Source organism: Hippichthys cyanospilos, chromosome 6 (assembly GCF_059441005.1).
Source record: "Hippichthys cyanospilos isolate Australia breed blue-spotted pipefish chromosome 6, RoL_Hcya_1.0, whole genome shotgun sequence".
NCBI lineage: Eukaryota > Metazoa > Chordata > Actinopteri > Syngnathiformes > Syngnathidae > Hippichthys > Hippichthys cyanospilos.
In genome coordinates this window covers 11482599-11510374 of record NC_142374.1, presented here as the reverse complement: position 1 = coordinate 11510374, position 27776 = coordinate 11482599, and the positions used below count along the sequence as shown (strand labels likewise).

The window sequence follows — 27776 nt, the reverse complement described above, 5'->3', positions numbered from 1 at the left end:
TAAATACATAAATAAATACGTTGACGTGCCTGCCTTAAATCATAGAAATACTCTAAGCTTCATAGAAGCTTTAATTGTCCTTGATATGAGGGCCATTTTTGGCGTGTGTCTTAAATCAGTGGTTCCTAAATGAAGCTTATTCCGGGGGTATGCGAAAGCATTTGCAAAATTGTATGTGTCAGATGTGGCAGGCACGGCACTCTTAAATGCTTTGCGCTGGTTCGGGGGAGACAAAAAAGTTCACACAGTGAACCCATTATCCTAAACAATCCATAAACAAAAAAAAAACCCTCATAAATTGTCATGCATTGTTTTTTTTTAAACTCTGTTATCTTGTTGCAAATTTTAGTTACTGGAGTCCTTTGGTTAAAAATATATAGGCTGTTCAGGTGAAGATACCTGAACACGTTGGTCATTTTGTCAGCCCCAACTAAAGATCACAATATTGTACTGGGAAAGGAGCGGGCTGTTAACGATGTTTTTTAACTGAGAATGTGTTGACTGCGTTCAAACGGACCAGGTCAATGAGAAGCTTAAATGATTCACAAAATGTATTCGTTTAGAGTTTTTTTTTTTTTACACTGATTTAATAGATTGCTTACAAAAGCAAAACGCATTCACACAACAAAGAATTTTATATGGAATGCATAGGCTACACATTCGAAACCTATAAATGAATTCTCGCAACTGACACAGGTGAAACCAGCAAAACACTTGTCAATCCCAGCAAGTTATGTCCTGGAAAACATCAATATTTAATTGTACATTAAAAAAAAGAATAAAAAATAAATTCCTTAAAGGGACACTGTGTAAGATTTGAGTTTTTCATTAGCAGGAGGTGCTGCATTGATCATTGTCCGTAGCTATAACAAACATGGCAGCCTTCGGAGAAATGCTGCCACCCCTCATCTAACATCATATAATGACTTGACCTACGATTGTATATAAAACATAATACTGGTCGCTAAGAACATATTTATTTGCAAATTTTTGAGATTTATAATCATTCAATCTTTTTTTTTTTTTTTTTATGAAAATCGTTCTAAATCGTTCAGTGTCCCTTCAAAAGAAAAACAAGTTAATGCTGTAGTTGAAAACAGGAAAAAACATCCTGCACACATAAGGCAATATGTACCAGATAAAACAAGAACAACCTTAAATAGGGTATTTAATCTTGAAGGGAGCATGTGTAGCACTACCTAAAAAAAAAATATAAAAAAGTTAATCACTCTTTAAAGGAGCATTCTTTATTCCACGATTCCTGACAACAATAAGTAACGCCACTGGCATTTCTACTGTAATGATAGTCTGCCTGAGTGAGAAACTCAAATAAACATCCTTGGCCAGTGTTGAACATAGAAAAAGATAACAATTTGGTCAAGTAGAAAAAACAACTTTATTTACAATACAAATAGCCGTTGTATAGCCCACAAATGGTCGTTTCTTCTACGAGAAGTTGCTGGGAGCTGTTGCGGTCGAGGCGGGGGAATTTACAGGCCTACCCGCACGACACTCAACAGTTCAAAATTTGTGCGCTCATCCGCCCACCTATTTTCTCTGACTCTAAATACCACAATGATGGCAAAACAAGCACCGCAGACAGGAAACAATGTCATTTTCCTTTCGGGTTGTGTATCGTGATAAAACGCAAACCAAAACACATTAAAACAACATCCCATACCACCTTTTTTTGCTTTTGTTCCTGTTTTCGGGTGACATCCGAGACCAGAATCTGTACATGGGAAGAGCGACGCTTTTCCCGAGAAGCATCAATGTGAGAATGCAGGGACGATACACGCTTTGTGCAGCTACGTCCCATAAATGCGGGACATTTGGACATCAATCTCATGTCGGCCAACCTTCTTGGAATTCTCTGTACAGCGCACCTCGTGAAGGCTGACAAATTAACAACGGTTGGAGCAAAAGCGAGTTTTAGTGGCAGGTCTTTTTGATTGATGATCGTAGTCAAGTCTTCATCAGTTCATGTACAATAAAGTCCAATGCTGGGGGAAATACATGTGATGTAAGTTTAAGACCCAGGGGATTTCAAATTGAATATGTGTCTAGATGAAGCATGAGGTCAGCAATTAGAATGCGTAACGTGTACGGATGTCTTCCAGTTTCTTGGAGACCTCAGGCGGCGTCCTGTCCAGCTCCTCTGCTACACTTTTCTGCTTGTGCGGCTCCATGCTGTTGAACTGCTCGCACAGGTCCCCGTCAATCACGTTCTGCAAGCACGGCGCACCGGAACGGTGAGCACACGGGAAAACTAAGGCTGTCACCATCAAATTCTTCCATTGATAAACAATCTCTATCTCAAAATGCTTCAGCTTTCAGGAGAAATTTCTCACTGATCCTGAAATGCACTGTAATCTTTACAGCTGAACTTGACTGATTTTGGTCTTTTTTGTGGATCTGTTGTGAACATCCAAAACGGTTGTGAGTAGTGTAACTTTTTTGGTATGATGATGAACTCACCTTGACAGGGAAGTAGTAGGACCTAAAGCTGAGATGGTCTCTTCCACACAGCGGTGGGAACTCAGAGCGCATGTGCATTTCTAAATGCTGAAAGAAATCGTGGTCCTGTGCAAAGAAAGGTGCTGAATGATGTACAATCTCCAACCACATGGCAATGAAAAGACTGCTAGACGACAGGCTTTTACCTCGTGTGAAGTAAAGGGGACCAAAATTCCGATTCCTCCGGACAAGGTGGTGTAGACCAGTGACTCTGACCCTCCTGGGATGAGCGTGGTTTTCTGCAGGGACAAGATGGTCTCCCCTACGTGGTAGTTGACGATCACGTCAGCCTGGCAAATGCACATTTGCGTTTAGATACACTTGGTTCTGTGTCGGTGACACCCAGTCATTTGCTTGTGTGTGGTCAGCCAATAAAAATGTTGTGGGCTCAGAAAGGCTGCTGAAAAATTGGGACATGTTTGATGGCAATGCGCATCTCTATCAAAACATGGTCACGTTTCTTTTTTGTGTACCAATTAAAGGGTTTTTAACTTGTTAAAAAACATTTGCACATATTGAAAATGGTCTAAATATAGCACAACGGAGACACGCAATCAATTAAATGAGGTCAAAATTGGGGCATACGCAATTTAAATGAAGTTGTTTAAGACCATTCGCTTGTGTTCCCGTCAGGGTTGCTTTCAAGGCTTGTCAAGGCAATTTTACGGTGCTGTGGAAAAAGTGCTTTTCCCCTTCCTGATGTCTATTTTTTCCATCGTGAGACCAATTGAAACATTAGTTGGGCAAGTAAACACAAATGCATTTTGTTTTGTTTTTTTTTTCTCAATTATCAAAAGAGATTTTTATTTATTGGAGAGAATTCTAAGAAAGATGTAAATGCTAAATTGGAACACAAATGAAACCAAAACAAAGACGTTTTTTGTTTCTTTGTTTAGTAAGATTTATTTATAGTTAACCTCAGCTATTTGCAAGAACAGCCTGGTCCTCAAATACCAAAAATTATATAATTAACACCCAATGAAATGCATTGGGGCTGAGGGGGTCTATTATTTTATTTTTTTTAATTAATTAGCCGATAAAATTGATTTAAAAAAAAAAAATCTACCTGAAATGGCAAGGCTCTAAAATGAAATAAACATTACAACAAATACATAAAGAACAAATGACAAAAGTTTAACATGGTTTAGTGAAAGAAACTTGGTTATGAAATATTTGGCAAAACTTGAGGATTAAGTAGAGGAAATCCACCATCACAAAAGAAAACTGGATGACAACGACAACCCCCCCCCCCCCCCCCCCCCCGAAAAAAACAACCCCTACTTATTTATGATTTCTGCATATTTAACAATTATTTTGCTAAAGTAGATAACATTAAAATCCCTTAATATAAATCCAGGAAAAGACTGTCTTGACATCCTCCTGCATGCCCAGCCTGGCCTCTAAATGCCAAGAGACAGGCACTGACTTCTTGATCTTACCTTCTGTGATGCACCATTGAGAAGGCCCCTGTCCCATAGGGCCTTGTTGCCTGTTGGATCTTCATCCACGTCGTCACTGGTATTTGGAGGAAGACGCACCTGAAATGTAAATAATACATGATACTGTAGGTTATGCCAGTGCGTGAGTAATATTGGGATAGGCCAGATCATTTGTTGGTTAAAGGCCCTAAATTAAGGCATTTTAAGCTTTTCACATTTAGAAAAATGAGCATAAATGATGGAATCTTACCTTTGGCGAATTGGGATTAGAATTTCCTATAAAATATGAGTTTTTTTTTTTTTTTTTTGGTGGCTGGATTTCTAACTAGGGAGTAGAATGGCTTGTTCACTGAAACCCTACCTCTTCACCATGTGGTTGTTGTGCCTTCTTCATAACATCATTCTAAAGCAGACTTCCACGACGATACAAAAAAAAAAATCTTACATCGTGGCTATAAGTGATGGTAGTTAGAGCCTTCATGAATGACGTTGAAATGAAGTGGAGTTGCCAACAAAGCAAAAGACATGTCAAGAGAGCACACAGTAACATCTCGTTTCAAAACTAACCCTACTTATACCCACTACAACACAGTTCTGCAACAACAGTTCTGCCTACGGGTGAATTGTTAACTACAAATGTTGATCGCCTGGCCGTGTGCTCTGATACACACATTTTTCAGCATTTGGACAATTTGTACACTAAAACTTTGAAACTAATAAATGAAATGTTGCGGTTTACTTGGCCAACTGTGAAAAATGCCCTCTCTCCAATCTTAGAATGAAAACGAAAGCAAAAACATGACTGTCTCCTTGTTTAAGGTGGGCGGCTATTTACTCTTGTGCAGGCAGTACGGGGGCTTTCTATGGTCATGATGCCTCTTGCAAGTTCTGTTTATCAGCTTGGGCGCGGCGGTGCTGAGTGCGGAATAAGGAATTCTTGGAAATAAGTCAATGAAGGAAAATAACACTTTGGGGGTGGTTTAGGATGACAAATTAATATCGTGAGGTGGTTAAAAACTTTTTAAAGTTCAGTTTTCACGACACGGGCCCTCTAATATTATACCCTGATGCATAAGATGCATATAGTATGAACTGTTTTCTCTTCTGATGAAGGTTCTCAGATAATGCCATGCATTTTGTACTTTTTGCATTGTTTTGAGGCCCAACAGAAAACAGAATACAGATTACACTTAGCTAGTTTGTGCGCAAATTCATTTTGATTTTCTTGTGTTCGCAAGCAGATAGTTGACATGTCCATAGTATATTACTAACAATGGTTATGTTCCCAAACTTGTCAGCGGAGGCCATGGTGTCATAGTCTAGCAGACATGCTGTTGTCACCCAGCGAGGACATGTATCGTCGGCGAAGATGATGAGCTGGTTCTCATTACGCCTGTAGCGGACCCAGAAGAGACTCTCCTGTACGTCCGAGACCACCACACGCTGGCCAATCGTGTGGATGCCAGTCACCAGATTAGGAATGTGCTGGGGTGTAAAGAAAGACACACGTAAATTTCAACCTAAAGCCATGCATGTTACAAGATATAAATGATGATTCGTGTCCAATGAAAACCTTTTGGCCAAAGCTGCTCAATACTGTGAAGCTGTCGGCAACGTACCTTGTTCTCACACTTGCGCAGCAGTTTCTTTTTGCCCATGTCGTAAATTCTCAGGAGTTTCCCTACTCCCACCAAGGCCCGTCCTTGGAATGGTGCAATGGCCAAAGGCACATCCTCTACTGGCGTCTGTCAGAAAGATAAGAAATAAGGATTTGGAAGCCGATCACTCGGCTGCTGGTAAAACTTTGATTGCCAATATATACATGCTTTTAAAAGAAACAAGAACCCACACTGTCTCATCTAATAGCCTCATTATTATATAATCTATTAGCTTCATTGGAGCATTTGTTGTGGAAATTTCTATTTGTACACGTGAGATGAAAAGTTCCAGATTCAGACAGGTCTTTGGTTATAAGAGAAAAACAAGTACAAGAAAAGTGTGCCTTCAGTAAAACATTTCCTGTCTACCTGCTTTGGCCTCAATATCATGGCAGTACCATCACAGCTCAAATTGGGAGGGGGCTGCTCTTTGTTACACAATTACTTTAAGTCTTGCATTTAAAATGTTCACAACCTTTTTCTCTTCATCCTTTTTTCTGCACCATTTAATTTCAAAGCTTCTGTTACATTTTTCTTTTATCCATTAGTGTCCATTACCATAGAACTGACAGCTTAAAATGCAACTATGCCCCCGATTCTAGTTCAAAACAATGATTCATATCATACGCAGCAAGGGAAATGCCAGCGAAAGCCACAAAATGCAGGGGGGAAAAAATTCAAAGATAAGAAAAGCCATGTATTAAATAACAAACATTTTACATAGGAACAAAAGTCCAGAGTAAGGGCATTGCAGATCTTCCCGCTTTTGGTAAACCTCTAGGTGGAGAAAAACCGACAACTTGGATATTATTAATCCATCCATTGTACCACTTATCCGCATTTGGCTAATTGAGGAAATTAGTATATTTGTGGTTATTTAAAGCATCTTTTGATTTGCCAAATTTGTGGACTTAACAATTCAGCCCCGGTTATACTTTGTACAGTTTAAGGGTGCAAACGGCTACCACAGTGGTGCAGTCATGATTGATACACACCAGAAACATGAGGGTTCAATCATATGTTGATCACTTCCACGGTTTCTTTTCTTCCTTAGGAATCACCCAAAGAGTGAGTGTTGAAGCCCAAAGAAGGGACTAGGATCTGTGTGTGAGGTCATTTAAATCATGGCCTTGACTTGATTGATCTGTCTGGCTGATCTAAATTCACTTTGTTTGCTCCCACAGAACTTAAAAGCGACTGAGAAAGTAATCTGAAAATTATGTAACATCCTGAACCGAGCCAAACATATACTATACAGGGCAAAGGTTTCAACACACTTTCTCATTCAATGCATTTTCATGACTATTTACATAGCAGATTCTGACTACAGGTATAAAAACAAAGAATGAGCATGCTTTATATGTTTTATATTCTAGAGGCTACAAAATAGCCAGCTTTTGCTTTTATTACTGCTTTGCACACACTTTGCATTCTCAATGAGCCTCAAAAGGTATTCACTTCTCTGGTGTGCTTTATCGGGTTAATAAGTGGAGTTTCTTGCTTTATCGATGGGGCTGGGACCATTACAGCCCTAGATCATTCAACAACTGTTAAAATTCATATTATGGCAAGAACCACTCATCTTACTAAAGAAAAACGAGTGACCATCAATAATTTCAAGAAATTGATAGAGAGGTGCCCAAGCCTTCGGCCTGTACTGTATGTTGTAACATTATGTGTCTGCATAATGACACAAAAACAGAGCACGGCAAATGACCCAAAACAACTGTAATAGTCAGCTAATTCAGACCCACCTTATGCACAAATTCGAGCTTTTCCCCTCCGGTGGTGAGGCGGTAAGTGTAGATGAAGCCGCCCGCAACTGATCTAGGGTTGAGGATCATGTCTCTGGCCACTCCCACCAGGACATACCAGTCATCCCCTGCATTGTGGAAACGACATACTGCAACACTAGGAAAAAGTGCAAAAAAAAATATTTATTCATTAAAATAGGACATGTAAATGGATATCATGCAGTCTGTATCAATCAGGCTTATCAAAAGTCTAAACCGGTGTTCGGCAACCGGCGGCTCTGGCTCTTTAATTCTTATGTTGCGGCTTTTTATCATTTGGGAGAATGAATAATGCTTGGTTCAGATAGACGACATGGACAACGTAACAAGCAATGCATTTAGATTGCAGTCAATGAAGTTCATGTGATTGGGTCATAGGGTGACATCTATAGGACATGTTTGGTGCAACAGGACATTCAACGTGACACGAGACAGGCAATCAGTTTCAGGAAGGAAAAAACAGTAAATGGAAAGATAGCGCAGCCTTCCAGATTAAAAGCACACAAAGTAAGCTATAACATCATTAAAAACTCAAGTGCTTGAAGAATTCTAAACACAAAATAAATATCATTATGCCACTGCATGTGAACATGGATGGACTCAAACGTTGGGTCAGTCTGCTTTTTCTTTTCTTGAAACTAAGAAGGCAACAATCTTGGTTAACACGAACACCGCTAAGTGCTAAATGACGAACGGAGAACGTGAACAGGAAATACAGCGCGACGTTCCAGAATAAAAGCAAAAATTTCAAAAGATAACACTGGTAAGTAAACAATCCAAACTGGAGTGCTTGAAGAATTCTTAACACAGAATACATCTCATCTTAACGCCCCTCTTTGTGAACACGGATGAACCGAGACGTTGGTTTGGTCTGCTTGCTTCTTTCAATGAAAATAATGGGTTACAAACTTGGTGAACAAAAGTTGCTATAAGTAACTCCTCTGACTGCTGACACCCAACTGATTCTGTCCACGTCAAAATGGCTCTTTGAATGTTTAAGGTTGCTGACTCCTGGTCTCAACGTTTGGCTTACACAACAACTCATACCTGAAGGCAGCTTCATTCTGCTCCAACTGCATTTGGTCCAGTGTTGCACCCTGAATTGGGTTGATTAGCCGCACCAGTGAAGCCCACTGCCTAGCGCCAGCTTTTGGGGCACCAAAAATGGCTTCCGGGAGATTCTCATTGAGGAAGGCGGCTGCCATCTCAGCAGCCAGTTCACGTTCATCTTCACCTGCAGCCTCCACCATTTCCTGAAAGTACAATAGCAACGGCAAACAAAATACAATAGCATCAGAAGCAGAGACAGTGTTAAGTTAATTTAACAAACAATAAATGATTTTTTGACTGCTTTAATCAAATCAAAGAAAAAAGTAAAATAAATTCAATGGGAGTTATATGCTACGTCCTGTTTCAAATGCTCTTTAAAAATAAAAAGATGCCTGTTGAACGACAGACACCAGATGCATAAGGAGACCTTAAAACATACACGTATTAAACGAGTTTAAAAATGAAACCATATGTGTGAACACGCCTGCCACATCTTTTCCCTTTCAGCATCTTATACATTGTGACATGTTTAGAAAATAATGGTTGTGTGCAGAAGGAAGGAGTCAATATAATATATGGTGACTTGAAATGAACAAATCACGTTTTAGAATGTATTTCCCGCTTCTGTGGTAGAAAGATGGTAATCATTTTGAGAGTACAAAAGTTCAATTAGCTGACTATGTGTAGCTAGCCAACTATCTATCAGCAATGTCACTCAAAAATATGTAACGTAAACAAAACACTAATTCCTGAAGAGGAATGGGTTTCATCAAGTACATTTACTATATTATGCAAACACCATTAATAGCAGTTTATCATGCCACTGCCAAGTTCACTATTTATGTAACTGAAAAGATGAATACAGTGGACCCCTGGGTTACAGCGTCCCTGGCTTACATTTTTTTCACGTTACAAAGTGGAATACTATCTTTTTTATGTTCCCTCTAAAAGGTATCAACAACAATTGCAAAATAAAATCTTGGCGGTCAGTCTGCGTGCATATCACTCTGTGAGTCACACCATGCTCATACGTCACTGCATGTGTCATTAAAATGCTGGTCTGTGTCAATGCTTCAAGAGGATGATTGTCTGCTATTGGTCAGCGTCACTAAAATGATGGTCTGCTATTGGTTGGCGTCAATATGCTGAAGACTTAATCTCGTGTGAGTGCTTACAATATCGTATTTATTGTGAATTTAATTCAAACTTCAATTGGTTAGCCATGGGTCCCAAGATCGTTAGTGATGTTAAAGGGAGAAGCAAGAAGATGATTAGTACAGACACAAAGCTGGAGCAAATCAAGAAATATGAAGAAGGCTAGGCTAGGCTAGCATCGCTAGGGAATATGGCGGTAACTTGCTCACGTCACGACACTAAAAAGCCAAGAAAAGTTTTTTTCCTTTATATTTTTTTTTAGTTATGATGTTATTTAAATATATACATGTATATTATATATAAGTAGCACTTACTATACTATTTTGTTACTAATTTTCAATATGTACATAAAATGTTGTTTTACCTGGGGTTTTATACGCATTAGCTAATTACCCACCATACGACAATTAACCCGATCCCAACGCCGAAACGGATTCATTTCATATGGCGGGGGTCCACTGTGATCTTTTGTAAGAATGATTGATATAAATGATGGCTGACAACTAGGGCCGCATAATTAATCAAGTTTTAATCGCGATCACGATTAATTAAGCTGATCCTCTGCGATATTAACATTTAAAAAGCCGTGTCAAATCAAGCACTTTGTCGTCCTACCACCATGGGGCAAACGCAAGGTTAACAGGGCGATTCCACTACATCCGCTGTGCTCTGCTCCGTTCCGCATCCGCAACGACTAACGCACACCTGCGCCAACTACACGCATTTCCAATCTGCTGCATCACACATTCTTAACATTCCTTGGGAAGTCAAACTACGCATGCACGGGGATCATCAACTCAGCCAAATGTGGAAAGTTTCCTTGGATAACACTTAATTGCATAAGCCTAAAAAGGGATTCGCAGGTCTCCGAAGGCGACTCTACACGGGTCCCACGTCAATCAAACGTGTTAACACATCAATTCAAAACGGAAAACAAATGTGAATAAATGAAAACAATACATACCAAATATGTTACATATGCTTCATTTACAATGAGTGAGTACGTACATACGTTTGTTTTAACCTTGAAGTGAATTAATTGAATCAAATAGTAATATATATTTGTACACACGTTAGTGCCAATTAACAGGAGGAAAGCCTTTGCTCCTTTAGTCTCAATGGCACAGTCAAGCAGAAACACAGAAGTCACATTCAATCCAATCAGCAAAGGAGAACACAATATTGCGTTTCCAAATTTAGACCATGTTGTTTTTCCTGTTTGGTGCTTTCTGAACTGTGTAATTGATGCGGCGTACCAGATTTTTCAAATCTTGCGTAAATTTGACGGACCACGGCGGACCGGATGCAGTGGAATCGCTCTCATTCATTAACATGGGTGCGTCGTACTACGGCACGCTGCAGCGGATGTAGTGGAATCGCCCAGTAAGAAATCATTCGGAGTACAAACGACACAACTCTATAGCAAAGGTAAAGAATCCTAGTAGATTCAAACAAAATTCTTCCAACCTTTATTTTTTCAACAGACTCCTCATCTCTCCCCATGTGCGTGCTCGCCAGGAGTTGTTTACAGTAATTAGGTCATGGTAGTCCTTTTTTAGTCAAATCATGAAGGTGTTTGTACGGGCAAACTTCCTTAAGCAATAGTTTGTTCGCCATGTTTTCCACCCGTGCGGTAAAAGAAATTCCGTAAGGTAAGCGTTGCGGAAAATCTGACCCGCGCGGAGAAGCGTGTTTGCCAAAATGACGTCATTGTTATACGTGGAGCAGCGCAGAACCCGTCTAGCATCTAGCATAAATAAAACTATTACAGCACCCCCATCCGAGAGAATGGTAACGCTGAAGTTGGCTTCACAGCGCGCTCCCGAGATTTCAGCTTTCTATTCCACCTTAAAAGCCTTTATGGCGATGTATCCCACATGTTGATATGACAAAAGCCTCTGCTTTTCTCACCCTAAAATATAATTTACCAGTGTGAAATGGCGTTGAGTTTCTCACCTGATTCCTAATACATAGCTGCCAATTGAGACCCATTTTGAAAAATACGATACATTTGGTTTGAGATGACCGAAAATAACATTTTGACTGCTAATTGATTAAAATTTGCTTAAAGGTAAATAATGTGCTTGGTTCTAAGTAGGCTTTATTTTTTTCATTAGTTTGGACTCGACCAAACATGCTGAATAGTCGTGATTAATAATCGTGATTTCAATTTTGACCAAAATAATCGTGATTATTATTTTGGACATACTCGTTCAGCCCTACTTACAGCTAAAGAAAGCATGTCTTAAATCAAACCATTCTGGGAGGAAATCAAAACATTTTAGCTCTACACCACAAAACCGTGCATGTTGTACACGAGGAGCCAAACACTAACATGCACATTGCAAAACAAACAAAAATAAAATAAGGATTAATTACAGCCTCCTGAAATATGAGCAAGTCTTTTTGTCCAAGGGCAAAATAAAGACTGTAGCCAAATGGCAAGAAAAGCCATTGCTAAGAAACAGTCCATTGAGGGGAACAATTATTGACAAACTGATTTTTTTTTTCTTTGATTTGCACAGAAGTCTTTTCAAAATGTGTTGTACACTACGAATGACACCCATAGACTTTGTCAAGCTGGGGAAAATTAATTTGGAAGATTAAGTCAGCTGCTTGCTGTCCCAAGTCATGCCTTGCCAGAAGGTTGTGTTAAAACTCTTTTTTTTTAAGAAACAAATTGGGTGTGTAACAGAGTCGATTTTGCCGCTATTCACCGGGGACCCACTGAAGTACAGTATAATGTGCAGTAAATATCTATGGGGCTGTACAGCCAAGACTAGCATTCTTGTTTCAAATGCAGGCAAGACAAAACCTGTTTTGCAGTAAGTCCCTGCTATACTTAAAGTGGTCCATTTTGTAATGCTCTACACACATTGCCCTAAAACAACTATCAAAATCCTGCTTCCCATTTCCATGAGTTCAAGGGTTACCAGATGTTTGCAGTGCCCCAAGGTTTAGCTTTTCTCCCCTTGCTCATATTCTCACCCCTAAAAGAATTCCTTCATACCTCAGCCATCTGTTGTTTCCTTTGAGCTTTGGTCGCCTCGGTATAGGCATTATGGTCAGTCTCAATCAAAATGAGATTGTTGGTCTCTGGGTGTATTACAAACTTCCTGGGAGTGTATTGCAGGGGAAAAGCCACCTGGTTGAAGACAGCACCAAGTTTCTCCAATGCCAAGATCCTGTCAAGCAAATCATGAAGATGAAGCTGATGATGAGAGCCAGGCGGATTCAAATCTTTCTAACACTCAAGGAAGACAAGGCGTTGACGGACGCATACCGTATAGCAACTCTCAGCATCAATGGTATAATTGCCAAAACAAAAACAGAAACTGCGTAAGGCGCAACTATACCTAAGCGTGTTGGTGGAGATGGCCACTATGCCTTCTGGGCATTGCTCAGAGGCAAATCCCGAGGCGTACTCCAGGGTCTCATATGAAAGAGGTGTCAAATGGAACCGAGACTGATACGAGTAGCTCAGCCACGACCGACTGGACATGGCAAGGACCTAATAACAATAAAGAACAGTTGAACTTAGTATGGATACATGCTTTGTAATAAACACTGTGCTTTCTTAACGTTTTCAAAAACATACAGCATCCTGTCCCTGCATCTTGACTCTGAAAAGCTTGACAGGTCTTGACCCTAAGTAGCGGGTTCTGGTATCAGACAGATCACCGGTGACTGGATCTAGGACAGTCCTCAGCAGTACGCCGTTCTACCACAAAGAATACACACAAGGAGTGTTCAATAACAGAGGTCTGCAGTATCCATTTTCCATGCATTGTTTCAGGTTCTCTACTTTCGTGCGTACATGGGTGTGAGAACCAAAGCATAAATTCACCGAGAGCAATCTAGCCTGCTGTGGCAGGCTTGTATCAATATTACAGAAACAATGAAAACATGCAATTTAATAGCCAAGTATTTGACAGTTAGCCAATGGCATTGTTTCAATAAGTAAGCATAAACAGGTCTACTTTTTGTTTTATTGTTGCTGATGTGAAAAATGCATCATACCTGAAGCCCGATGTTAAGGTAAAGGAAGCCGATGCTTCCTTTCTCTCCAAGTTCATCCTGTTTCTCAACCCCTCCCATTTCAACAATACAAAGACTCTCTGGCTGAGCTGGGAGAGCCTGCATACTCAGTGGCTGCAAACAATCCTGAAAAGGAAAGATTCAAATTAAATTAATTTCAGTCTGTTTGTCCATACTGGAAGGCAATTCACGTCTTACAAGTTCAGCTGAGACACATGAGGAAGTTTTGCATCTCTCCTGTTTCAGTACTCAATAAGAGGGGAATTCAACCAATGTTCAGCGGCCCGTTACAAATCCGTCCAATCAACTGGTATCGGACTGCATAAGCCAGACACGAAATCCTGAACTATTTCTGTTTTATGTATTATCCGAGTCTGAAAGATAATTTATTTATAATTTAAGACAATTTATAACCTTTGATTTTGAAAAATGTCGGGATTCTTTTCGATTTGAGGCGTTTTGGACTTGAACAATAAAATTTCACTCACAAATAAAAGTAAAAGGAGTCAGAAACAGACGTCTTTGGGAAGGGGAAAACGGCAAGACAGGTGATGATGAGACTCCAACTTTGATGTAAAAAAAACCTTTCAATAGGCAATACTTGAAACAACGATTCCTTGCAGTAAGGACTTTGAGCGCTACTTCCCAGCCAAAAAGGACCCACAAACTGACCAGGAATGGATTCTCGATCTTTTTGTTACCAAACCAGGTGAATCTAGCATGACGGCAAGAAGATGAGCTGGCAAATGACAGCAGCCTTAAATAAATGTTCGAGACTCCCGATATTCCATCTGTGTGAGGAAAGAAACAAGCTGAGGGCTCCAAGTAGTTTTGTGTTAATGTTGAGTTCATATTTTAAGTGCACTTTATATTCAATATGGCAGTTTCGCCTCTGTCAGTCTGCCCTAGGGCAGCTGTGGCTACACAATGTAGTTTACCACCACTGGTATGTGAGCGCGTGGTAAATGAATAGTCAGTGTGAGCGCTTTGAATACTTGAGGATGGTAGAAAAGCGCTATAAGTGCAATGTCCATTTACCAAGATGTAACAAGGGTATTATGTTCATAAACTAAAATTCTTTTATGTGTCAGAATGCTGAGAAAGGTCTTGCTATAGCAACATGAAATGCTTCACTTGCCCCCCCAAAGAACAAAAGTAAAAAAAAAAAAATATTCATACCGAAGGATCCAGCGATATGATTCGAACAGTATTGTCAACCAGTCCCACTGCCAGGAAACGAGAGCGCTGTTCACCAGGAGGAACATTGGCCAAACTCATGCAGACCACATCAGCGGACATCTCCTTGCGCTCAGTATACTCATTTAGCTGGCCTGACTGAAAAGATTGAACAAGACATTCATCACAAAAATTCTAATTTGCAAATAGTCAACCCAACTTTATTATAAAGCACTTAAATCAACCATAGCTACAAACACTGGAACAAAATATAAACAAATAAAAAGAGGGAAAGGGTTAATGGCTGGTTTATAATCGCTGTGTCTCCTCTGCTGGTTCCCCTCAGGGTTGTGCCATTATTCTTTTATTGGATGTAGATATATGTACAAAAACAAGGACATCATGAGATTTGCTAATGACTGATCATCAATCTTTTTTTTTTTTTAATCAGTTTTTTCTTTTGTTCCCAGGGTAATCAAATTAGTACATTTTACAGAGTGTTAACATAAAAAGTCTATCAACTATTTATATTATTTCCCTGTGGGCCACACAATAATTAACAGAAAAGCCCACTTGTGCCTATCAACAAGGATTATTTTTCTGTTCTTTTTGTATTGCCCTAACATACTGACTAAAGCCTGAGGTTCTTTTAAGGAGCCATGTCAGGAAGGAGTGCTTATCTGCAAAAAGAAGTGTGATGACGATTCCAAGCAGGTGTCTGAGAAGCAGGCAAGGCTCCTTATGGAGTTGATGCCAGAGAAAGCAGAGTGATAATGTAAAACTCACTAGATGCACAATCTAAATTTAAGTAATTGCACAACTAAGGATAGTAGTCTGCAATTTCAAGATAACAAATGCATATCTATTTAATTGTCAAAAAAGAATGATATCTGCTATAATGAATTAATTTTAACAGGATGTGAAGCTGCAACACACATTAACATCCATGTCATTTTGATACATCTTCTTAAAACCGTTATTTGTGATTGTAGTATGGGTCATATTTTGTGTTACGCAATTAGAGAGGATGTTTACTATTCACTAATTTTGCTATTCATAGTGGGCCTTGGTCCCTAACCCCTCCTACAACCGAAGATAAACCGTACATTGCAGATTGACATCGATGAAAACTGCGTCTTACCGGATCCATCTCAAAGTAGACCAGCTCACCACCTGTGAGTGCAATGACTACTTGCCGCTGGTTAACAGCACAACGGACAATTGTCTTTTTGCCTGGAGTCTTCCATTCGTTCACACGCTTGTCTGCTCTAATATGGCGGATACCATCTGGGTACACCTATAGAGAGTCAAACACCAAAAGCACATGATATGGTAGCACCCGCGATATTCACGCTCACAGAGTGCCCAGATCACTTTAAAGGAAAATAGCACCCACCTGAACGAGGGCATCGTCACCCAGCAAGGAGCAGGAGAGGGTAGGTGTAGTTCCTAGAAATCCAGAATCTGTTACCTCCTCCACAGTCTCCCCAATGGACAAAACCAGTGTAGCATTCACGAAGGACACAATGATATAGGCATCAAATTCATCTAAAAATGACAAGAAAAGCAGCACCAACTTAATAAAGATAACAGAGAGAGACAGAATATCATCTTTCATTTTGTGTGCTTACAAAAGGCTAAACAACAGCAGGAAATGCAAGGATGCCTGATTAAAAAAAAGAATCCAAAAAGAATGAAAAACATGAAACGTCCCGATGAAAAGCACATTTTCCAATCCAATAGGTTTGATCAATTGCAATATATGAGCAAATTATTCAATAGTTAAACGTTCTAATTCCAAAGTTAACGGTGCAACAAAAAAAATATGCGGCTTTGCTACTAAACTCAATTTCACTGAAATTAAAATGGGGGAAAAGAGAGACAAAGCCATACAAATACAGAAGTTCATACTTTACAGACACCTCACAACACCATGACGTCATACCAATGTTGTAAACTTGGTTAGTAATTTGTTGGTAATGAAAGAATAATGTTCTTACCGTCAATATGTCTACGTACTGTCCACACAGCATTGGGGTTACCAGGCAGCTCAGAAACAGCCATCTCGGATACCTATTGAAAGTAATTACAGAGGATGAGAGAAATCATAAGCATGGCGTGAGGTCTTCTGAGGCTTTCATGTTATCGAACAAACTCATACAAGATAAAAATCAGAATATGATCAAAACGGTTTAAAAAACATTGATCTAAGTCAAACTATTTACAAACCTAACAAGCTTTTTGCCATTGAAGTTTGCAAGATAAAACAAAAGACAAGATATTCGACATGTTGGATATGTGACAGGCATGAAGACAGTGCCTTGATTTAAGCAGCCATCTGGATAGTTAATCACAAACACCAGGACCATCTGATAACATTTGGGGTTTGGATGAGTCGCGGTTGTCAGTCAACGCAGATTAAACCCAGTGCGACTCTCACAATGGACGGCACAAGATCAAGAAGAAATTTGAAGGAACACTACACATAAATAGTCTGATCATAAACACATGGACATTTTATACACACATGGATAATTTAAACAATAACGCCCTCTTTTCACATACTCATTTGTGTAATGATGATGACCTAACTTCCCATAAAGGGGGCTCTTCGAGGAATGTAAAACTCACTTACTACAGCAATAAAAACGACACCAACATATATAGGTTCATAAGGCCAACATTGATAATCATCGCTGGTATTAAAAAAAAATAAATAAATAAAAAATAATGGGCCCACAATTAAATTCTGTGTATTTATTGAACAAACATGTGCTGCAGTGAAAAGCACACTTGGACTGAAGTCTTAATCTTTTGTTACAAATGAAAATGTCATTTACAATAAATAATTGAGTGTTTACCTCTAGTCCATGTCGAAGAACTCTTAAGGTAGATTTGGGGCCCCGTCCGCAGGCCACATAAAGCTGTGGTGTGTCTTCATTGGCCAAATCAGCAATCTATCAAAAACAAACAAACAAAAAAAGTATTATGGCTATAGGAATATCATTAACGGTACAGTCTCTTCACAGTTTTAAGGCCATGGTAAGGTTTTATTTGGAGATTGTGAAGAAATAAAAATCCTGGGGAGAGAACCTATTCAGTGGAAAATTAAGTACCAGGAATCTTAACCATTAAAGATAGAATAACACACATCTTCTTCAGGGTATTGAATCGATAGTGACTGGACTGTTCTGTTTGTTTTAGAAGACATTCTACTTCTCATCAGAGAAAGCTTCATCAGTTCTTGCAACAAGGCTTGCTAGGATAGATCAAAATATCAAGAATATTGACAAAAGGTGATGTGACTTTCCCATTCTTCGCAATTTCTTCTTGCTGTTGCAGTCATACTTTTTTTAATTTAATCTTTAACTTATTTGATTTAATGGACAGCATGGAGTGAGATTGTGACAGTATTTATTACATGCCTCTTCCCAAAGTAACATTGTGAAAATTTAAAAACTGAGCTAGTCATATCCACAATACAGTTCCATTCCTAAATGGCTAGAAATAAGTAAAGAAGTTAAGTAAAAATGTTGTTTAATAACTTGAATGATAGAACAGAATGAATTCTTTTTGGTAATATTTTCCATTGGAGCAGCATGACCCAGTGGTTAGTCTTGCAATCAGAAAGTTATGGGTTTGATCACCATCCGTTGCGACCATGTCGAAGTGTTGCTGAGAAAGACACTGAACCCCAATTTTCTCCCAGTAGACTGGCAGCACCTTGCACTTTTTTTTCCCAGTCATGGATAGTACACTTATTTTGTCATTGTCAGCCGTAAAAGGTTATTATTTTGCCCCTGAACTGACAACTAAATTATTTTTTTTATGTAGAATTAACAGCGACCCTTAAAAATCAAAATTTTCCATTCGCTGCAGAATGAAATGACCACGTGCTCAAGGTTCAGGCAATGACCAATTGCGGCACACCTATGTTCTGGGGTCGTCAAGAGATGTTTGCAAGCTGAGCCAAGAATGCTTGTTGGCTGAGCATTGAGCACATCATGTCTCTTCAGTGGACAACAAGTGTCAAAATGTGTTTCTTGTGCCTAACTTGCTTCAATACAACAACAACAAGGGAAATACCTTACACAAACAAAACTGCTAACGAACTAAACACATACAAAACAGCACTATATAACATGCTGAAAAAAAGAACTAACATTAGCTACCATATTATCTATGGTCACAAGATGTTGGATCAACAAACTCATTTTGGGCACATTATTATAAATTACAACATTCTTACAAAGAAAGTACAACTTACAGACACTCGCCTTATATTTGGAGAATTACGATAAGTCATACAAAAAAGCACTATATAACATGCTGAAAAAAAGAACTAACATTAGCTACCATATTATCTATGGTCACAAGATGCTAGATCAACAAACAAACTAATTTTGGGCACATTATTATGAAGGACAAAATTCTTATAAAGAAAGTACAACTTACAGACACTCGCCTTATATTTGGAGAATTACGATAAGTCATACGTTACTGTTGTAAACACCCATCTAACATTTTTTCACCTATGCAAAAGCTTGATTTCACAATTAAGCTCTTTTATTTATTTATTTTAAAACGAAGAATTGCTCACATTAATTCAGTTTACTGCATGTAAACTGAAGTGACATTTATTCATATTATTATCTACTGTAACGTGATTTAGTTTTGGTCAATGTAGTATATAATCTGATAGACACAAAATTTAAAATGAACACCCACCAGACAGGACATGATGGGGGACAAGTTCTCCTGTTCATCAACCAGCACGAGATTCTTCAGGGGGCGTGGCTGGAAGAAGAAGGTGTCTCCTTCTTCCAGAGGCATTGCAGATGAGAACTCAGGCTCCTCATCGTCATCACCCAAGTGAGCAATCTGATAAAGATAACTGAGGGGAAAAAAGGAAAATACAACTTAATTCATAATGAAGAAACCTTAATGCAGTGCATACATAACATGACTGACATCCTTTCAAATAAATGTAAGATACTTACTGATTTCCAAATTCTGAAGCCACAAACAGGAAGCCAGTCTTCAAGACACACATGGCTGTTGCCACAGGGATTGTGTCAAAATACTTCAACCTGATTTCTGTGACCTAACAATTTAACAAACAGTAGGTATCATTAGAACATATGTGCTTATTTCAAAACACACACACATTGTAAATGCACATTTTAGTACAGTGGAATTTTAAAAAAACCCCATGCATTTCACTCACCATTTCTTCATCAGTTTCCAAGGTAACCTTAAAAATGTCTCCTTGCTCGGTCTGAGCTAGGAAGAAGAACATGGACTTGGTCTTGTGAGTTGCTGAACAAACAAATATCATACCGCGTTCTGGGTCATCCAGGTCATTCTATAAGGGGGGGAAAAAAAATCACTCATGCATGTTTCATTAAAAAAACAAAAACAAAAAAAACACACACACACAATGAAGTACAGTATGGTGCATAATAAGGATAGGACAAGAAACCAATCCCATGAGACAAGATATTTCACGAGACTGAGTCCACACAACATTTTTTTCTAGTAAAATTTGTCAAGAAAAAATAATTCCTAACATAGATTTTCCGGTTTTAATAAATGATTTACTGTGCAAACAAATATAAAAAGCTACAGCTGTTATCTATCTATCTAATGCTGAATATTTTAGCAAAATGCATGGAGCACCAGCTGGTATTTGGCAGATTGTTTTGTCGCAGTGTCCTCAAACCGTCTTCGTCATTTCTGCCAATATTTTACTATTTTTTTCTTCAACTGGAAAACCAAAGTATGACCAACTATTATACATATCTTTTGATAAGAGGGGACAAGAAATCTCATGGCGTCCTAATCTTGCAAGATCTCGTCGCACGGGCTCTTGTCACAGCCATAGAGCATAAACTCTGCAATCAGTCTGCTTTAATAAAAAAATTGTTAACATGTACTCACAGTACATTAGCATTGTCTTGAAGACATGTTCCACACAAAGTTGTGTTCAGTTCCAATTAGAGGTTTCTTTTAAACATAATCCAATTTTGGCCAGGCATTCATACTGGCAATTCACAGGAGTCATATGTCTAGCCTCAGGAAACCTGTACATTATGGGCTCAAAATTCAATTTGGTGGAAAGGCGGCAAGTTCAAGGTTTAAGGGTCAGCTTGTCATTTAACTCACTGAAAGCAAACGGCCTTTGTTGTTCGCAGCATAGAAACATCGAGTTGAATTGAGTTAACCTCAGAGTGATCGAGAACAGGTCCATTCATTAGGTATTTCTTTCCTAAATCTCTACTCAGCTGCTTGCGTGTTGGTATGCATGTTTTTTCTACAGATTCTTTGGCTAACTCAAATGCTGCAGGAACATGGATTGTGAGTAGTAATGGTTATTTCGGTATGGCCCCTAACTGAGACAAGTGTTACAGAAGATACAGATGCAAAAAGAAGCACAGTCACCTCCAATAGTATTGGGACAGCAAGATCAATCAATTCCTTTGTTTGTATTGTATATACTGAAGACATTTGGGTTTCAGATCAAAAGATGAGTGAGACAAAAGTTTAGAATTCCAGCTGTCATTTTCATTTTACAGATGTGCTTAACAATTCAGGGTGGAACACCTTTTGTTTGAAGCCAACCACTTTTCAAGTGAGGAAAGGTATTGCAACATATAACTGATTCTAGTTTCTAAAGTTTTACCTTTTAGAGGAAATAATTAAACGTTCGCTAGCGTTTGTGTTAGACATTGGCTTTCATCTGTGAAAACCATTTTTGCTGTTAGACAAACATGAAGACCAGTAAGTTGTCTATGGGATAAATATAAGCAATTTTAAAACTTAAGAGGGACAATCCATGACATCTATTGCATGAACATGGGAGTATTCTGAATAGAAAGGAGACCGCTATTCTGAGGTTCGCGGATGCCACCACGGTGATAGGACATGCAGTGATGAAGTGGCACTTAGGATGGAGGTGGCGTGTTATGAGGACAACAACCTTACCCTCAAAACAGACCAAGGAGATGATAGTGAACATAAGGAAGGAGAGAAGGACTCAAACCACTTTTCATCCAAAGTCGAGAAGTGGAGAGGGTGAGCAGCTTTAAATACCTGGCCGTACACATCAGGAAAAACCTCACCTGGACACTAAAGACCACACAACTGAAGGAGGTGAAAAAGGCTCAGCAGCACCGGTACTTTCTGAGTAAGCTAAGGAGGTTTGGTCACCAACGGTCCTCAGCAGCTTCTACAGCTGCTCTTTCTTTTGCACACCCCTTATAGCAGTACTTAACCTACCATGCAGGCTTGAACAGCTTTTTAGGTATCTGTACATTACCAACACACTGGCGGCTCAAACTTGTGCTCTCTCAGTGTTGTTTATATCTTTTTTTTAATTGGTTTTAACCTTGTATTTACTCTTTTTCTTTAGACATTTGTGTGGACAGCAAAGTAATAAACTTGTTTCTCCACTGTGCACATGACACTAGATATTGAATGTAACCTTCCATTGACTTGGATGAGGATGAACTATAAATGCTCATACTTTTTCTTTACACCATAGAGTTATGTATAGTATGACTCACCCTACGACGTGGGATAGGACAGCGAATGTCCGGCTGGTCTCCAAAATTCTTATATGTGATATAGTTTTCAGAGCAGATCAGAACTCCGCTTGGCCCATCGGACCCACCAGGAACTAGATATGCGAGAGGAGAATCATGTGAATGACAAACAGGTACTAAGCCATAAGACCTTATTTTCTAAGCAGTGAACATTTATTATTGCGAACATATAGGAAAACACTAAACAAATGTTCTTGTATGTTTAATAATGCTTTACACGCTATCAACTTGTAAACGTTTGCCTACCAGTGATGAGAAAGTTTCCATGTTCTTCTAAAGCTTCACTGTACTTGCGGACCACATGATTCAACCCAAGGTCCAACTCGTAGAAGGTGAGTGTCTGTTGCGTGTTGGCTGCAGCTTCTCCAGTAGGGTCGTTGTCAGCTTCCTGTATAGGCAGACAGGATAAAAAAAAAAAAAAAAAAGACATAAAAATTAAAATGTACAAGGAATGTGTTGGCAACCCAGCACTAATTTTATGAGCAACCAGTCAAGGGAAGTGTTTTTTTTTTTTCAGTTAAGATCAGAGAAGAGACATGACAAACTCATCACATGGTGTTCAAGATAAAATGTGTGTTTTTTTTTTTTTTTTTTGCATAATACCATTTACATGCTAGTACCTCATAGTCCATTTCAAGACAAGCGAACATGGGATTTTCAAAGCCGACGTCCACACCCACTACATGGTATACCAGTGTGTTGGCTTTGTGGGCCTCCAGTGGAGAGGAGATAGTCAGTCGTGCAGCTGCATCTCTGTTGAGAATATAAACCAACTTCTGTTTTTCTATTGCTCCTAAACAAAAGAAAGGACAAAGACAGTTCACAATAATGTCATCATTAGAAGCATAGATAACAATTTATACTATCTAAAATACTTTTAACAAAATCCCCTCCCTCTTAACACAATGCCTTCCCATTGGCAGTCGGCGAATAATTTTGGTGCATTACCATTGGTTACATTAGAAGCTAGATCTTATGGTGTTGCTACGGCAGTTTCCCCTCACTCCAGCGTAATTGACTGATGTCAGTTTGATTAAAATAAATTCTCCAGCCCTTGTCACCGTAGCGTAGTTTGAGGTAAAGCAATAACTTAAAAGTAGGTGCTACAGCTATCTTACACAGCCATTTAATTTGGAATTAACACCCTACAAAACATTATTGAACATACCTATCATGACTGCTCGGCCTTTGGGATCGACTGCCAAAAACTGTCCAGGGACAATGCGGCGACAGCCACTCTTTCCAAAGGTCTCCTGATGAATTTTCTCAAACATGTTTTTGGACGGATGATATTCCAAGATGACGATACGGCCGCTGTCACTTCCAACAACAATGTAATCTACAAAACATTATCAATGAGAATGTTTAATAAAGTAGAAAGGTTTGCTATCCACAAGACACTTGAAAACCGTGAATTTTGGACAATAAGCCAGACTGGTAAATAAGCAGCAAAAAAAAAAAAAAAAAGGGTGAGAGAGAGAGAGAGAGAGAGAGAGAGAGAGAGAGAGAGAGAGAGAGAGAGACACACACACACACACACACACACACACACACACGCACGCACGCACAGACAGACAGACATAGAAAACTATGTGGAATTGTCCCTAATTTTGACTGACTAAATGAGCCACATGCAAAAGAATGTTGACAAAACAGACAACATTATTGATTTGCATTTTGGGTGGAGGCAGGTGGATCATTTACGTTTGTCTTAAATTTCTTGAATAAGTTCGTGTAAGTCATTTATTTTATATCTTTTTAATATGCAATGTAATCCTCACCTTAGATGTAATGAAAGGTTTTGTGAATAAGGTTATTTTTCTGTGATACAGTCAAAATGTCTCTTAAGGGTATTTAAGTTTGCTGAGCCGTGTCCAAGAGCCACAGTCATCTCTCAATTCAATTTGTCTAAGAAAAAGAAATTGTACATGCAATGTGTTACATACCTTTGGTTCCTCCCGTGAGTCTGAAGGCCATTAGTGAACGCACAATACCAAACACTTCCATGGTGAGTAGCGTGTGCACCTTTCCCGTGTTTGCGTCTGGCCGCAGCAATTCTATAATTTTTCCTCTGGAAACAACAATTTCCTGCATCTTGGTTCCTATTAAAAAATAAATAACAATTTTACAGATGGACAACAAGTCTTGCAACAGATAAAAAAAAAAAAAAAAAAACATTGAGGTCAACTTGATGAGTTCTATTTTAGAAAGAAATGCTCGAAATAGAAAAGAGAAGCTTTCAAACAGAAGAATGAAAGCATACACACATAAAATGTTAATCAGAAATGTCCGAGGACTGTTGTTACCAAAGATATATTCAAATCTTCAAGTTTCTGTTTCAAGGTAAAGGGGTAATCGTGTTTAGGATCAACAAACTTTCATTAGACCAGTCCTGGAGCTTTTCTGACACAACTCATGTACTGTGTTGAGCCAACAGGGTAGAAAAAGGCATTAGTGACAAGAGCAGACAATAACTGTTCCCATTTTACATCTGGAAACTCTTGGGTCCCCAGGACTCTCAATACTAAAAAGCTATGGGTCCCAACAGAAATGTTTGGAGTCCCAAAAATTCCACAATAAAAAGGACAAAGTAAGTCTTAAGGTTCAAATTGCATTTACAAGACGTGTGCAAAAACCAAGAACAGGTGTTAACAGATGTCACAGAAAAATTTATTAAAATTATAGAATGAACTTAGATGTAGTATTCGTCATTGTCTTCTTCATATTGTAACCATTGATATGACTTAGGCCTTTTTGGTAGAAAGATCTGCTCTTTACTTTGAGTGTTTGTTGTAGTTTCGACACGACTGTTTTTGCTCCTCTTCTCTGAGGCATGGCAGACACATGCAGTAGGAGGAGCCTAACCTAACCGTCGCCGTTGTGGTGCTGCAGGGGAGTGGAGGCGCAACGCAATATATGAAATCCCCATGTAACCCACAAAAAAAATAAATAAATAATTGCATGCACCCGAGAATATCAAAGGGAAACATTTGATAGACATTTTTTCACATTTAATAAGTTTTGATGGGTAAGTAACATGCCTTTTTCAATAAAAAATGTTACTTTTTAAAGCGAAATAATTTGTACAGCTTTTATAATACAAAATAAGATGAAACAAAAAAAAAGGTAGAACAAGATACATTGTCATTTCAAATGAAATTGCAATCCCAAAATTCTATGTGAAAAACTATCGCCCGAATGAAATATATTAATATTTTTCAGTACATCTATGACATACAAGATACAAAAATTAACTTTTTCAAGAGAGCAGGTAAATCTTATATGCAACGCATGAAACGTGTGCCAGTTTGTTCATCTCTGAGCATATCGGGGGCATTATCAGTCACAATTGTAACATTAGTTCAGTACAGACAATATTTTCATTCATTTACATACATGTATGTCAATGTGTGGACATATGGAATATGTGTGCGTGAATTAATTTGGAGTTTGCAATACATTGTTTTACATTTTATTTTGAGAACATGCCGAGGTTATGAATTGTGTTGATTACATTTTGCTTTCTGCTCTATACGAATAGTTCTTCCTAGTGAGCTCATTTAATTCATGTACGCATGCGAGAGCGAGGACAGTCGCGGTGTCATTGTTGATCTATTAACAGCCGCCTTCCAACTAAATACATACTATTTAGTATGAAAGTGGCAGAAATTTTAATCACCGCTTCAAGGTGATTGGGAAAAGACAGTTTTCAAAACTTACCCGAGAAGTTACCATGGATGGCATGTGTGATGCCAGTGGCACGCTGTAGAGTTATGTTGTAGAGAAACATGACTGTGTCTCACTGTGGCTTCCCGACAGGCCAGTCCAAAGGTAAAAAGACCACTTAGCTCAGCAGTCTGAAAATGGGGCAAAAAAGGGTCAGTTACCTCAAAAAAAAAAGGCTTTCATTTATCAATTTAGCCCAGCAAGGGTGTGCACCTCTAAAACTGATTACCGATGTGTTTATGTGTAACACGCCACAGAGAACCAAATCACATAGTAGCAGGAACGCATAATGGCAGAACAAAAGTTGCTCACAAACAATGCTGCACCTGTTTAGCCTTGCCTTGCTCAAAGGCAAGACCAGTGTCAAAGGTCATACAGCTGTCATGATCTGTCAATTTTGTTTTATTTGATAACATCTTGATGAAATGGAAACTTGGTAAGCACATTTGCCTCACAGTTCTGAGGTCCTAGGTTCAATTCCTGCTCCCGCATTCCTGTTTGCATGTTTCCCTTGTGCCGTTGTAGGTTTTCTCCAAATACTCCTACATTCCCATGAATTGTAATGGTAGATACGTATATCGGACACGACGAATTGCACTTAGGTGTGTGAGTGAGTGTTTACGGTTGTTCGTCTCCATGTGTGTATGCTGATGTAAATCATTTCACTTGACGGTAATGACATTCACTCTTCACAAAGGAAGAGATGTAAACAATACTTTAAAAGATATCCAACATAATACTATGTTCTAAACGTCACTTATTTGCTGTCTGTTCAAAAAATAAATAAATACAGAAGCGAAATATGGGCTGGTAGCTTTGCTCCAACTGTTAGCTTAGCCGGCGAAGTTGATCTCCCCGAGACCGAATTAAAATAAAACCCACATACGTATTTGAAAGTTTGAACACATGATGTAAGCCCATGTTGCTCGAAGCAAGAAATTATCTTTACAATGCATGCACGAAAACAGCACTTCGTTTTAATTGTGGCGGGAGCCCATTCATACAAAGCACTGATTCTAATTTTGACTGTCGCATCCTATATTTGTGCTATCTTACGAGCACACACTATTCACATACAATAAGTGTTCGATAAAACATAAGCACTACTTTCATAAAGCATCATATTTACCGGTGTGTTAAACAAGATGATTATGATTTCAAGTTGATTGAATTACATCAATTGAACAGTCTTCGGGTGCAGTAAAGCCGACGACGTACCGCCGTTTAAGGGGGTCCTTTCACAACTTAAACTACGTCACATTTGGTAGCACACACACTGCCTGACAGAAATTCGGAGTGGCGGCACAAACATTCCACTAGGTGACGGTAAAGACCACACTTTGCGTACTAAGTCAGTCGGACAAAAAAAGTGATAGTGAGTACTGTGTATATATATATATATATATATATATATATATATATATATATATATATATATATATATATATATATATATATATATATATATATATATATATACAACTTAAAAAAATAATAATTTAAAATAAATATTCACCAAATTACAAATCTCAGTTTAATATAAGAAGAACATCATTTTATTTTTTTTACTATTATTTGAATATGAACGAAAATAAATACCACAAACATATTACATATTAT

At 38.7% G+C, this 27776-nt stretch overlaps 1 protein-coding gene across 1 annotated transcript; it reads right to left on the bottom strand.

Annotated features, from left to right (window-relative positions):
- Positions 1-590: 590 nt before the first annotated feature.
- sf3b3 (splicing factor 3b, subunit 3) lies at positions 591-27392 on the bottom strand. Its single transcript, XM_088417578.1, has 27 exons — positions 27286-27392; positions 26151-26287; positions 24377-24532; positions 23599-23769; positions 23051-23223; positions 22677-22818; positions 22392-22504; positions 20054-20191; positions 19827-19930; positions 19555-19720; positions 17688-17783; positions 16827-16899; positions 16223-16374; positions 15968-16123; positions 14830-14985; positions 13633-13776; positions 13211-13333; positions 12969-13123; positions 12623-12797; positions 8455-8660; positions 7369-7525; positions 5576-5701; positions 5229-5441; positions 3957-4055; positions 2664-2807; positions 2479-2583; positions 591-2228 (listed from the first exon to the last, which is right to left on the bottom strand). Exons 2-27 carry the CDS (start codon positions 26218-26220, stop codon positions 2088-2090), a joined length of 3654 nt encoding a protein of 1217 aa, XP_088273704.1. The 5' UTR covers positions 26221-26287; positions 27286-27392; the 3' UTR covers positions 591-2087.
- Positions 27393-27776: the final 384 nt, after the last annotated feature.